Raw genomic sequence first — 12,968 nt, 5'->3', positions numbered from 1 at the left:
CGAGCGAGGGAGGATAAAAACGAGATGTTCCTAAGACCATGGTGTGGGTAGGAATCCTTTTACGTAGCAACATACAGGGAAACCTCTCCCTGCGGACTACTGCTACAGAAAGACGCTGGTGTGTGTGTGTGTGTGTGTGTGTGAGAGAGAGAGAGAGGGGGATGAGGAAGGAGAGAGAGAAAGAGAGAGAGAAAGACCAGGGCATTCTGTCAGCAGCAATATACCCCTGCTATAAACCCTTCAACACCCACTCATGGTATGAGTTGAGAGAAGCTAGAGAAATCTAGCAATTAGCCAATATTATTGGAAGCCTGTATGAAAGATCCAGCCTGCCCACGCACAGGCTCCTCACAACAGGGCTGGTGAAGCTGTTCTCCTCTGGCTTCTCCCATCCTGCAGAGGCCCTGCAGAAAGCTCCGGCTCGCTGCTAACTACCAAAAAGGGATGTGAAATCTGGAGTTATATAATTGCTTAGATTGCAGCCGAGAGGAGGAATGAAACGTGTGATTTTTCACTGTTATTTGTCTCGGCCGTGACGCAGTTCTGGCTAAACAACAATGCTTTATTAACGGGCCCTTTGTTCAGGAGTAATGCAGCCGTTTTGGTTTAGCTCTAGTGGCTGTGTCTTGTGTGTATGGTGACCAAGCCAGGGCAGAGACCAGACGGTCACAGCTACAAACTCGGAACTAACAAATACTTTTACTCACGCCGTCATCAAGCCAACGAAACGGTCTTGGAAACGGTTGCAGAAAACATGAAGCAAGATGCTTTGATATCGGCCTGATATTATATTCATAAGATGATTATGTCATCTAAGACCATTTGATGAAAAGTTTCTCTTCTCAAGATCCCAATTTGTTATTTTTGGCGGGTTTTTAATGAAGCAAAGTGAACGTCTGTAGAATGTGACTTTGACTATTAGTGTACAAACACTTTGTCTGTATCAAGGTTCCCAGCTGAGTCTTGACCAGACTTTGTGAAGGCCATCTCCACCCCCTCCAACACACTGACGGCAGTAAAATCACGTCAGGAATGACTTCAGCTCCGTCTGTTGAGACTGAGAGTCAACTGTGGAGTCCGACAGAACAGATAACATTTCACAGTTGTCGATATATCATGGATGTGGCACCAAGAAATCTCACAGTTTTGAGTCCATCTTTATTTTCCCCTGTAAAATTGTCTTTGTAATTACTTGCGTACACACATTATCTGTGTACTGTGTGTCCTACAGAATGTAAAAGTCGCAACCCCGTAACAAATCTCTAATCTTTGGGTTGTAGCATTATATCCATTGGATGTTGAGCAAAGGGAAGCTTAACTCAGTTACCAGTGACTAGTGTTAACATCAGTCGTTTGTCGGGCCCTTTATTTTGAAAGCAAATTTATGTATCTTGTTTACAATATCCAGCAATTCACTTCTCAGGGACTAATTCATAGATCTGCAACACAGGTCTTCTCTTCTGGAGGGGCAAGAAGGGAAAGTTGTGGAATAAGTAACTCATCTTGTTTTTCACATCCAAAATCTCTTATCAGGTCATTATGTTTTTAATGTGTTTCTCAAGTTTCAACTTGAAAGAGGACAAATCGAGGTTGCCCAAGTTCACATCCAGACCAAATTCAAGTTATTGAAAGGTTCTGGCCTTTGGTACTTGTGTACTTGTGAGTGTATGTTCTCCTTTTTTCCCAACTGCACATGTCCTGTAGATATTTTCATCTCTGCTCCCCTGCTGAAAGCAATCAATCAGCATCTTGTGTTCAGCCTCAGTGACGCAGGCAGAGGAACCTGGCAGGTCAGCACTGGGGAATATTTCAGGCTTGATTTGTGAAGAGGCAGCACGTCACGATGGACACAGACACACACACACACGGACACATGCACACATACACACACATACACTCTCACACACACACACACAGAGAACTCTTGATGTCTTCTGTGCCCACACTTTTAGCTTGGAGGAAAATAAGAGTCCAAGGATATATTTGTGTCTTCAAGTACAGCTTAAAATAGTTCATCTGTTCAGTGTTCCTTTAAAAACCTGAACCTTGAAGACAAAAAAGACATTTATGTGATCAAAGATTCAGTCTTTGTGGATGCATTTATTTTACACAAGTAGATACCTGGAGAGTCTTTCTGGAGATACCCACCCTCTGCAATTAGAGGGAGGGGAGCACTTAACTAAACTGTAAATTAAAATGTTTTACTTTCTTATTCACATAATTACAGTTGATTCAAACAGTTAACTAAGCTAGCCACAGCTCTCTCTCTCCATGACAGTTTTACTCTCATCATAACTCCAGTCAGTGCTGCACTTTCCTTAGTGTTGCCATAGGCTACCATCTGCCTTCACATCAAGTGTTGCTAAAACTAGCCTATTCATTTACAGGTCATTTAATAATCTGCGCAAAATGGTTTGACTTCATGTCTACATCACTTATATGTTATTTTTAATTGTACAGATTTAAACATGCAACATTATGTGAAGTGTTATTACAAGTTAAGTTTGATTTTTGGAATGCTAGTTGTCACCTGCAAACCTTTCTGTACGTCTAAGATTTTAGTCAGGGGGTCAACTTAATTCTCAACACTAGCTTAACAATATTCTCCTATTACAGTGTAACTGTACCCGCAACCAGTTCTCATAACAAACATTTACAGTATGGGAAGGTTTTATAGAAAAGCATTCCTCTTTTATTCTGTGACGGTATAAATTTAGAATTATGTAGTGGGTTGCAACAACTATAAATAGCTCAATTCTCTTAAGCAATTATAAGCCCACACTCGGACTTCATAACACAGTGCTGAAACTTGTCTTCTTGAATAATACAGCATCTTACATAAGGCGCTGATACATCCAGGCTTGTGTCTAAGCCACATAAAGACCTTAATAATTAAAAAATATTATGTAAGTGTTTTGCATATGTTTAAATTCTGCATTGGTATCAGAGGTCAACCTTTGACTGCTCAGGGGCAGAGGGACGCTCGTGAAACAGCTCTGGATGTAGCTTCAGTGTGTTCGTGTACTGCAAGGAAAAGTACTTGGAACTGATGTGTAATGTGTGGTGGAAATGTTGTGGTTGTGTCTGTAATGCTAGTCAACCCTCCAGTCAGGGTAATGTTGTGGTTGTGTCTGTAATGCTAGTCAACCCTCCAGTCAGGGTAATGTTGTGGTTGTGTCTGGAATGCTAGTCAACCCTCCAGTCAGGGTAATGTTGTGGTTGTGTCTGTAATGCTAGTCAACCCTCCAGTCAGGGTAATGTTGTGGTTGTGTCTGGAATGCTAGTCAACCCTCCAGTCAGGGTAATGTTGTGGTTGTGTCTGGAATGCTAGTCAACCCTCCAGTCAGGGTAATGTTGTGGTTGTGTCTGGAATGCTAGTCAACCCTCCAGTCAAGGGCTCTTCTTACAGTGTTCCCATGTGCTGTTAGTCTGACCATAGCAGCACATGGGAAATAACCAGGAGCTTGTTCTTATTTACACAATCTGTAAAATGATAAAAGGCCTAAACAAGTCCACTTAAGACACATTTAGGGGACTTGGACACAATTTCACACTTTCAATAAAAAATGGCATAGTTGATGTAGTATTTGATAGTAGAAGACGAAAAATCCATAATCTCCCACACAATGTGAACACACACCAGTGCAGTGGTCAGAGGAACACACACCAGTGCAGTGGTCAGAGGAACACACACCAGTGCAGTGGTCAGTGGAACACACACCAGTGCAGTGGTCAGAGGAACACACACCAGTGCAGTGGTCAGTGGAACACACACCAGTGCAGTGGTCAGAGGAACACACACCAGTGCAGTGGTCAGAGGAACACACACCAGTGCAGTGGTCAGAGGAACACACACCAGTGCAGTGGTCAGAGGAACACACACCAGTGCAGTGGTCAGTGGAACACACACCAGTGCAGTGGTCAGAGGAACACACACCAGTGCAGTGGTCAGAGGAACACACACCAGTGCAGTGGTCAGAGGAACACACACCAGTGCAGTGGTCAGAGGAACACACACCAGTGCAGTGGTCAGAGGAACACACACCAGGGTGTCCCCTTTTATCCAATCTTGATACTGTCGTTCTTCCCAGGGCAGCCTGGAGCGGTGAGCAGCCACATCAGCAGTGCCCAGGGGTTCAGTGCTCACCGGTGTCCTGGCCGGGGACATGGGTGTCCTGGCCAGGGACATGGGTGTCCTGTCATGGGACATGGGCAGGAGAGCAGTCTGGTTTTATTATTGGGGTTCTTTGTAGAGGGATCCCATGAGAGAACATGCAAACTCCACACAGAATAGCCCGGTAGATGGCTCACCTGAGCACCAACAGGCACCAAGCAGGAATCAAACCCAGGCCCTTCTTGCTGCAAGGTGGCAGTGCAAGGCACCGGGCTACCAGTATCAGTATCATGTTTACATTTGGACATGCAGTGTAGGACTTCTTTGTTTAATAGCATGTTTTGGGGGGGTGTAATATTTAGTCATCAATACAGAAGCAGCTCCCCCAAAAGTAGATATTTGTTTTTTTGTTATCTCGAGATCTACTTGTTAATCCACCTCCTCTCTCATCCTGCCATATTGCTCAAGTCAAAACCATGTATGATTCATAGTGGTAGGCCTCTGTAAGAGACGGCACCATATGTGCCAAGTTTCTCTTCAAATAAACTTATTTTTCTCTTAGTCACACTCACTTCGTGCTTCGCTTTTTTGATTTTGTAACAAATATGAATACATTTGTGTGTGTGTGTGGATTTTCCTTACTCATAGTTACATTTGCACACAGAGTTAGCAGGTGAAATTATATTGGGATATGTGCTTTTATTTATTTATTTTTATTCTCTATTTAGATTGACCAATATGGCCAGTGCACTGACAGTTTCAGAAGTTTGACTTTACGGACATGAAGACACAGAAACTTTACTACATTTTTATAAACAGCAGGCAGACTCACCATATGTTTATCTCTGTGTCGAAGCGCAGCTCTGAAGACACGGATCTAGGAGGGGGCGAAGGGGGGGACCAAGAGAGGTAGGGGAGGTGTGTCTGTGTGTGGGGGGACCCAGAGAGGTAGGGGAGGTGTGTCTGTGTGTGGGGGGACCAAGAGAGGTAGGGGAGGTGTGTCTGTGTGTGGGGGGACCCAGAGAGTTAGGGGAGGTGTGTCTGTGTGTGGGGGGACCCAGAGAGGTAGGGGAGGTGTGTCTGTGTGTGGGGGGACCCAGAGAGGTAGGGGAGGTGTGTCTGTGTGTGGGGGGACCCAGAGAGGTAGGGGAGGTGTGTCTGTGTGTGGGGGACCCAGAGAGGTAGGGGAGGTTTGTATGGGGGGAAGGGGTGGGGGGGCGGGGGGGGGGGGGGCAGGGTAAGTCGGTGGTGGGTGTGTAGACTGTCTTGCTATAGATTTTTCAGCAAATTAATGACAGACGGGGAAAAGTCTTAAGAACTTGTAGAGCTTGTTGCAGGGAAGTCCTGGCAGCGTGGGCGAGGCGCTCCCTCGCTCCCCGCTCTCTCTGCTGTCAGTGGGCGGAGAAACACAGAGACCCTCAAGGCCTTCTGGGAAAGACCCCTGGCTGAGACGCTGGTGGGAGACCTTTTAGAAGTGGACAGCGCAGCTCCTGAAAGACTTTATCGTTCTAACTACGGTGGGGGTGGGGGGGGGTGTGCTGGCTTAGTTTGCTATTTCATTTTAGTATGACGTCTCGGAGGAGGATGGAAGCGAGGGGGTGGATTAGACGAGAGAATCTGAGCGGAGGGGTGAAAAAAGTAGCAGAGCACAGGAGAGGGAGTGGGAGAACGGAGAAGGGTGGAGGTGTCAAGGACGGAGGACACACTATGTGACTCTGTGATGAGTTGGATCTGCACCCACGCCCTAGTCAGCACCCAGCAGCAGGCCTGGCCCCTGCGGCCCTAATGACCCCACGCCCCCGACGTATGGAGACTCCCTCCGTCACTCCATCCAGTCCTCCCGCCCTCCATCCCTGTGTCCCTCCCTCCTTCTCTTCAACCCTCCTCCTCTCCCAGCTCACAGTCTGAAAAGGTCACATGAAAAATGCATGAGTGTGACTGGAGTATCCCGTGTGTGTGTGTGAGTGAGTGTGTGTGTGAGGAAGTAGATGTATGTGTGTCAGGACGTGTTAGGCGGTAGCTTAGTCTTTGTTGGAAGGGGTGTGTGTGTGTAGCTCTGTCTTGTACAGGTGTTACGACCAGAGAAATGAGTGCTTTAACCTGGACATTCCTCTGAGTTCCAAGGAGACAGGCATTAAAAGCATGGACTGGTTTTACAGCCACACCGTCATAGCCAATCAATTCTATGTTAATATTTAATAAGTCATGAAGTAGAACATTCCAGACGTCAGCTTGTCCCATGTACAGAACTGCAATCCAGTGTAATACAGTGTACATTACTGCAGTGCTGTTATCTGAACATTGAACTGAACCTCTTGGTGCAGTATTTGTGTACGGTCATCTGCATGCAGTTCTTTCCTGGTCTTTTGTGACATTTGATAATTTGATCAAAACCCTTTTTTCCCCCCATTCTCCTTTCCTCCTCACCCCTAATTCATTTTCTCTCTGCCTACCCCATCCCTCTTTTTTCCATCTATCCATCCCCCTCTCCCTCCCTCTCCTCCGCTCCCCCCACCCCCCAGGGGTCGAGTGCGGCCCCTGCTGGGTCGTTTCAGTGAGCTGGAGGTCCAGCTGGATGAGTGGGGCCTGAGGCCGGCCAGTGTGGACGCGGTGCTGCTGGATGCAGGCTGCTCCTCCATGCAGATGGACCGTCCAGAGCGTGGCTTCTCCCTCAGCCAGGACGGACCTCTGGACATGAGGATGGATGCCAACAGGTAGGGAGAGGAGGGAGTGATTCAGTGATTCAATAGTAATTGTCTTTTTTTTTTTACTTTAATACACACTGCAGTCCTTCAGATACAAAAATGGCATTGTTATTCCAAGAACTGTCAAGATTTGAATATTGATGCGCCTTAAGTCCACACCAATAGAACCCTCACAGTTTGATGGAATCTTACAAAAGTTTTTTTTAAGAAAAACGACAATTGAAGGAACACCCTTGCATTCCTGTCAAATTCCAATTATGACCAATAAAGCATTCCTCTGTACTTTCAGGGCCTGTGACTCAGAATACTGTCATTGAATAGCTCTGATTAACAACACTAACCATTAAGGATACTAACATAATTCAACCTAGTTAAACAGTTTAGACTTTGTAGCATGTGTAATAAGAGCATCATTCTGGATTAAACTACTCTTTGCATCCTGTCTTTCCCCAGCCTCATGGAACGTTATCTCCTTCCAGTTGCATGCTGGGAAATCTAATTCTGTGTTGTGCCAATTTTATTTCCCCTGTTCTGTCATCCTCATGAAGGGAATGCCATTTGTCTGGGAGATTTATTCTCTCAGCTGTATATATGCACTTCTAACCTTCACAAGGCCTCTAATTCATTGTCTATCAATCTCCCTGGAGCTGGAGGACCATGACAGTGATTTGACATGAGCTGTTGCAAGTAAACAGGATTATGTAGCACTATCTTTGGGAAGCACTGATTGGTACTGTGTAATGAGGAGACAACTACCATACTGTAGCAACCCTCTAAACAAAACTACACAAAAATGTCAGGTAATGTCCACTTAAACAGTCCAATAACCAGAGTGTTAATTCATTTGTTTAACGGACTGACTGAATAACTAACTGAATGAAAGAATGAATACATAACCTGGACATCAGTCTCTCACTCACAGAGCTTAACTTACAAGAAGACCATTACACTTCTAGACCTGTTGCTAATATTTGCTGGTGCATGCTAATGTGTGAAGACATACAACATTACCATACTGATGTTTCACACTGTAAATATATCACTAGCTATGCCATTTCAGCAATTTGTTGAGTACACATTTATTGAATGTATTTTGATACATTCTAGATTGTTCATGTTTCCTGAAAACCAGGTACTGAGATGATCTCTCTCTCTCTCTCTCTCTCTCTCTCTCTCTCTCTCTCTCTCTCTCTCTCTCTCTCTCTCTCTCTCTGTATATCTCTGTATATCTCTCTCTCTGTATATCTCACTCTAACTTTGTGTATCTTACTCTCTTTTTCTGTCCGTCACTCTTTCTCGCTCTGTCTTTTTCCATATATCTACCCTTATCTCAATGTATCTTTCCCTCCCCCCCCTCCCCCTCCCCCTCTCCCTCCATGGTCCTCAGCACCAGAGCAGCAGCAGGCACGGTGGTTTTCAGCTCTGTCTGTCTAAAGCTTGTCAGGCTTTGCCTCTGTCAGCAAGGACGTGACGTCAAGCAGCTTAATTGGGCTCTTCTCTGTGCGTAGGTACCCCAACATGCCCTGCGCCACTGACGTGGTGAACGCCTTAGATCAACAGGCGCTTGCGTCTGTTCTCAGCGCGTACGGCGAAGAGAAGCACGCCAGGAAAATAGCCTTGGCCATCGTGGAGGCACGCAGTGTTTACCCCATCACCAGGACCCAACAGCTGGCCAGCGTGGTGGCAGGTATCTTGCCTCCGTAATTCCCTACAGCAATTTGGGGAGGCTTGTGGCAGAGTTAGGCAGACAAAGAGAGAGAGAGAGAGAGAGAGAGGGGGGGGGGAAGGAGTGAGATAGAGAGAGAAAGGAAGAGAGAGGGACAGAGAAAGAGAGAGAGAGAGAAAGGGAGAGGGGGAGGTATTAAATGCTGGCTGGGTCTCCCTCCTGGATAAATCACGACACTCATAATGAGCATCATCCTCCTCTCTTGCGTCGGTGTTTTGGACGCCTCTCCCACACCCTTCCTGAGGAGATTACAATGCTTAAAGAGTGGAGAGGGAAAGGGAAAGAGAGAGAGAGAGAGAGGGAGAGAGAGGGGGGGGGGTGTACAGGGCGCGGCTCACGGTCTAACAAGACTGTTTTTTTCCCCTCCCTCTCATAAGACCCGTCCTCTCTCTTCCTCCGCCCCCTTCTCCCCGTCATCTCCTCGTTCTCCTCCTCTTCCTCCACCCTCTACTCCTCTCCACCTCTGTCTCTCCCCTCCCCTTCCTCCTTTCCCTCTCCTCCTCCCTCCCTCTCCTCCTCCCTCTCCCCCTCCTGTCCCCCTCCTCCTCTCTCCTCTTTGTTTCTTTTGATTTGTTTCCCACCCAACCTGTATGCCCCTGCCTGCATCCAACACGCGCACACACACACACACACAGGTGTGTTCCCGCGTCCATGCATGCACATATTGACACATGCACACTCACACATCATTCTCATGTTCTCTATTGACATTTCCCTGTCATTTTATTATATGTATTTATATATTTATATCTTTTTTTCACCTCAGAGAGAGGCGGGGGTGGGGGTCCTCTAGATGGTGGTGCTGTGTGCGTCATGGCGGGAGAACAGGTGTGAGGGAGGGACTGTTGTTTGATCTCTTTGAAGAGCAGAGCGAGTCACCACCAATGTTTATTCCAATCAATCCAAGAGGTCCTGACTCGTGTAGGTCCCGTGGGTGGGGGCGGGTGGTTGGTTAGGGGAAGGGGTGGGGGGCACACGGCGCTGAAGGCCACTCCATTGCCTAGAGAGGTATGTGGTGTGTGTGGGGGGCTATGGTCTGCAGTGTTCAGACATCCTGCTTTTGGAGATATTGGAGATATCTCTCATTTTATTCCCCTGCTGCTCTCTCCATCTCATCTCCCTCCATCCCTCCTTCTATCCCTCCTTTTCTCTCTCCTCCCTACATCCCTTCACCTTTCCTCCCTCCATCCCTCCACCATTCTATATTCTGCAGAAGCATATCGCCCAGACGGCAGATCTCTTGAGCCCAAGAGAGGCTGAGAAAGAGAGGTGGACATCCAGACTTCTGGCCACGGTTGTGCTCTGGGCTTAACTTGGCAAGGCCTGTGTTTGCGCTCTTTTTCTCTCTTGCCCGTGCGCGCGCTCTCACCACGGGCGCTCTCCTCCCCTCCCCCCATCCTTTGTGTCGCTGCAGCGACGACCTCCGAGCTCTCCTCCCATTAGGCTGAATATTTGGCTTTGGCATCAGCCTAACTTCGGCTTCAGCTTAACCGTGTTCAAGAGAATTAAACCAGCATCCCTCGCCTATCCCGCTCAGCCTTTCTGGGCTAGGTTATGACGTGACGGAACCATGTGGGCCGGCAGGGAACACTGGGCGTTAGGCGCTTGTTCTCCAGTTAATGGGAGAGGGTTCCCAGGGGCTTCTGCTCTCCCGCAGAGGCTGCGGAGCCATTCCCACAGCAGAGTGGACTGGGGCCTGCGTGATCGCCTGATTGACACAGCCAGTGGGAATAACATGATTGATTATAGGCTAGAGTGTGTCCGTGCACAGTGCCCATGCACGCACACGCCTGACCTACAGCCTTCCATAACACAGGGACACAGTGTGTCCACGGAGCTTGCCTTGTGACAGTCACTGTCGAGATCTTGATCAACGAATGAACCGTGGCTGAAGTCGCACCTGATTTGAGTGTCTTGGGATGCTTTTTTATCTCGAGAAGGTTTTCCTCTCGAGGTATTTCGAAACTTGCTACAGGAGTATGTGAAATGCCATTGATCCATAGTCTTTGTATGTGTAGATGATAGCACGTGCTTTCTGAGGTACTGGAAGGGTTGCAGGCTATAAGCTCAAATGTGGTAACCTCCGGTGTTAATATTTAGTTTAGCAGAGAAACTAATAACCTGACACGTGCCTCTGGTCCTTGGAGGGATGTGCAGCACTCGTGTGGATGCAAGCCCTGACAGCCATGATGTAATACAGCCTCTAGTGCTGCCTCTCTTTCCTAAAGCAGGATTTATCAACCAATCATGACGCGGGCGTATTAACCACCGCCCGTCCTGCATATAAACACGCAGCTTGTAAATATCGCCTCCTTAATGGAGCTTTTGGGGTAGCTCGAAGTGAATCATATCAAGTGGTTGAACGCAACGCGACATCTTATCATAGGTTGTGTATTGCGCCACGGTGCTGATGTAGAGGAGTACCAGCCGTAATGTTCCTGTTGCTAAGCGAATAGCCTAGGACTGGGAGAGGGATTAGCCTGAGGGCCAGTGGGCGGTCTACACAGTAGACCCGGATCTAGACGAGGACCAGGAACTAGAACAGGGACACACCTGAACCTCAGGTCTTGATAGTCTTACCAGTGCGTATCCTGCCTTCCTGCTTTTACAACACGATTGTTGTTGTTAGTTGCCGTTGGTGATGGGTTTTTCTTGTCGTCGTAGCAGTTGAAGCTGAAAACCCATTTTTTTAATGTTTTTATTTCAGCCTTAGGATCATTCAGGTTGTTGACATAGTTAGGTACAATAGGTTGGTATTGAGCTGTGGTTTCCCTATAGGCTGCTAGGGGTCTCCTTACATACTGAACCTTCTTCCTCACAAGACACTGTCTGTCTCCATCTCTCTCTCCTTTTGTTCCTCTCAGACTTTTCCCTGTCCTCCCATTATTTTCATGAAATCTTTTTGAGATAACCTGAAGAGAGAGAGAGAGAAAGAGAAGAGAGGTACGGAGAGAGAGAAACAGGGGAGGGAAAGAGAAGAAGAGGGATGAGAAGAGAGCAGGAGTTGGTGTGGTCAGGGATGGGCTTTGTATTGATTGCTGGGTGAGTCACACTTAGTGCTGCCGAGTGCAGGAGGGGAGAAATGCCACACTGCTCTCTCGCTCTCTCCATTCCTCCCTCCTCTTTGTCTCCTGACATCTCTTTTACCTTATATCCCTTTTTACATCTTCTCTCTCTCTCTGGGACAACGTTTGGGGCACTTTTTCTTGTCTTCGAGATGTGAAAATGTAATACAGATATAAAGAAATGTGATTATAGATTTTATACAAACACCAGATTCCATTGGATTCAGATGGATATGTGTGGGGTCAGGTGTATATGTACAATAAACAGTCTACAATTAACAGAGTCTCAAGGGGGTCCGATTGATTGTGCTGTCATTGATAACAGTAGTTCTGGAAACCAGTAATGACTGTCCTCTCCAGACCTGGTCATTTGAGTTGTAGTTCTGTGGAAAATACAATCACTTAATCGTGTAGTTTACGTTGAGCTTATGATTAGTGTTGTTTCTGGGAAGGGACAACATAGTGTTTGATAACGTTTCGGAAGATGTCGAGGAATGGAGCCTGCTTCAGTAAATCCTCTTCCGTTGTCCCTCTCCCACCTCAGGGTCCTTCTCATCTGCCGCCCTCTACGCTCGCAGTGATCGTCTCCAGCGGCCGTCTCACATAGCGACCAAGACGTTCCAAGCCCTGCGGATGTTCGTCAACGACGAGCTGAACGAGCTCCATGCTGGCCTCCGCTCCGCCCAGACCCTGCTGAAGCCCGGGGGGCGTCTCTGCATCCTGACCTTCCACTCTCTGGAGGATCGCCTGGTCAAGCGCTTCCTGCTGGGGGAGGACCTGGCGGCCCCCCCCAGACGCAGCCTCCGCCACAGACTCCAGCAGGGAGGAGGGGGGGAGGGGGAGGAGGTGGGCAGGAGGGGCGGGGCACCGTGGGTGCCCCTGCAGAGGGGGGTGTTGACGCCTCAGGCTGAGGATGTGATGGAGAACCCCAGGGGACGCTCAGCCAAGCTCAGGGCAGCACGCAGGCTGTGACCTCACAACGCTGTCCACCCACTAGTCAAGACCGATGCTTGTGTTGGAGGGAACTTTAGTGTATGTCTTTTTGTGTAGCGATGCCATGAGGACAACAGAGTCACAGCTCATTTTTATGAGTTTCAGTTTTTAGAGTCAATACGTTTATTGGAAACTGGGAGAATTGCGAAATCATTCAGTTTCATTTGTCCCTTTATAACGGACTGTGAAATTTAAAAAAAATACGTTAGAAGTGGTACAGATTAAGACTATTTTATATCCATGTGTCTAAGAAAGGCTGGTTAAGAGCAGCAGCCATACAAGAGTAAACTAACTACCTACTACAGAGGTTACCTGCACTGCCTCGATAGAGCCCAAGCACTCTGTCCTGTGACCCTCCCCAGCAG

At 47.5% G+C, this 12,968-nt stretch overlaps 1 protein-coding gene across 1 annotated transcript in view; it reads left to right on the top strand.

Annotated features, from left to right (window-relative positions):
* mettl15 (methyltransferase 15, mitochondrial 12S rRNA N4-cytidine) overlaps nucleotides 1–12,751 on the top strand; it is a 32,564-nt gene extending 19,813 nt beyond the window's left edge. Inside the window, exons 4-6 of the mRNA XM_067249147.1 lie at nucleotides 6,637–6,828; nucleotides 8,328–8,506; nucleotides 12,155–12,751. Coding sequence (XP_067105248.1) covers nucleotides 6,637–6,828; nucleotides 8,328–8,506; nucleotides 12,155–12,582 — 799 coding nt within the window. The 3' untranslated portion in view covers nucleotides 12,583–12,751. The remainder of the gene's footprint in view (nucleotides 1–6,636; nucleotides 6,829–8,327; nucleotides 8,507–12,154) is intronic.
* Nucleotides 12,752–12,968: the final 217 nt, after the last annotated feature.

This window comes from Osmerus mordax, chromosome 13 (genome assembly GCF_038355195.1).
Source record: "Osmerus mordax isolate fOsmMor3 chromosome 13, fOsmMor3.pri, whole genome shotgun sequence".
Taxonomy (NCBI): Eukaryota; Metazoa; Chordata; class Actinopteri; order Osmeriformes; family Osmeridae; genus Osmerus; species Osmerus mordax.
The sequence above is the reverse complement of the archived record's forward strand: the minus strand, read 5'-3'. Positions and strand labels throughout refer to the sequence as shown.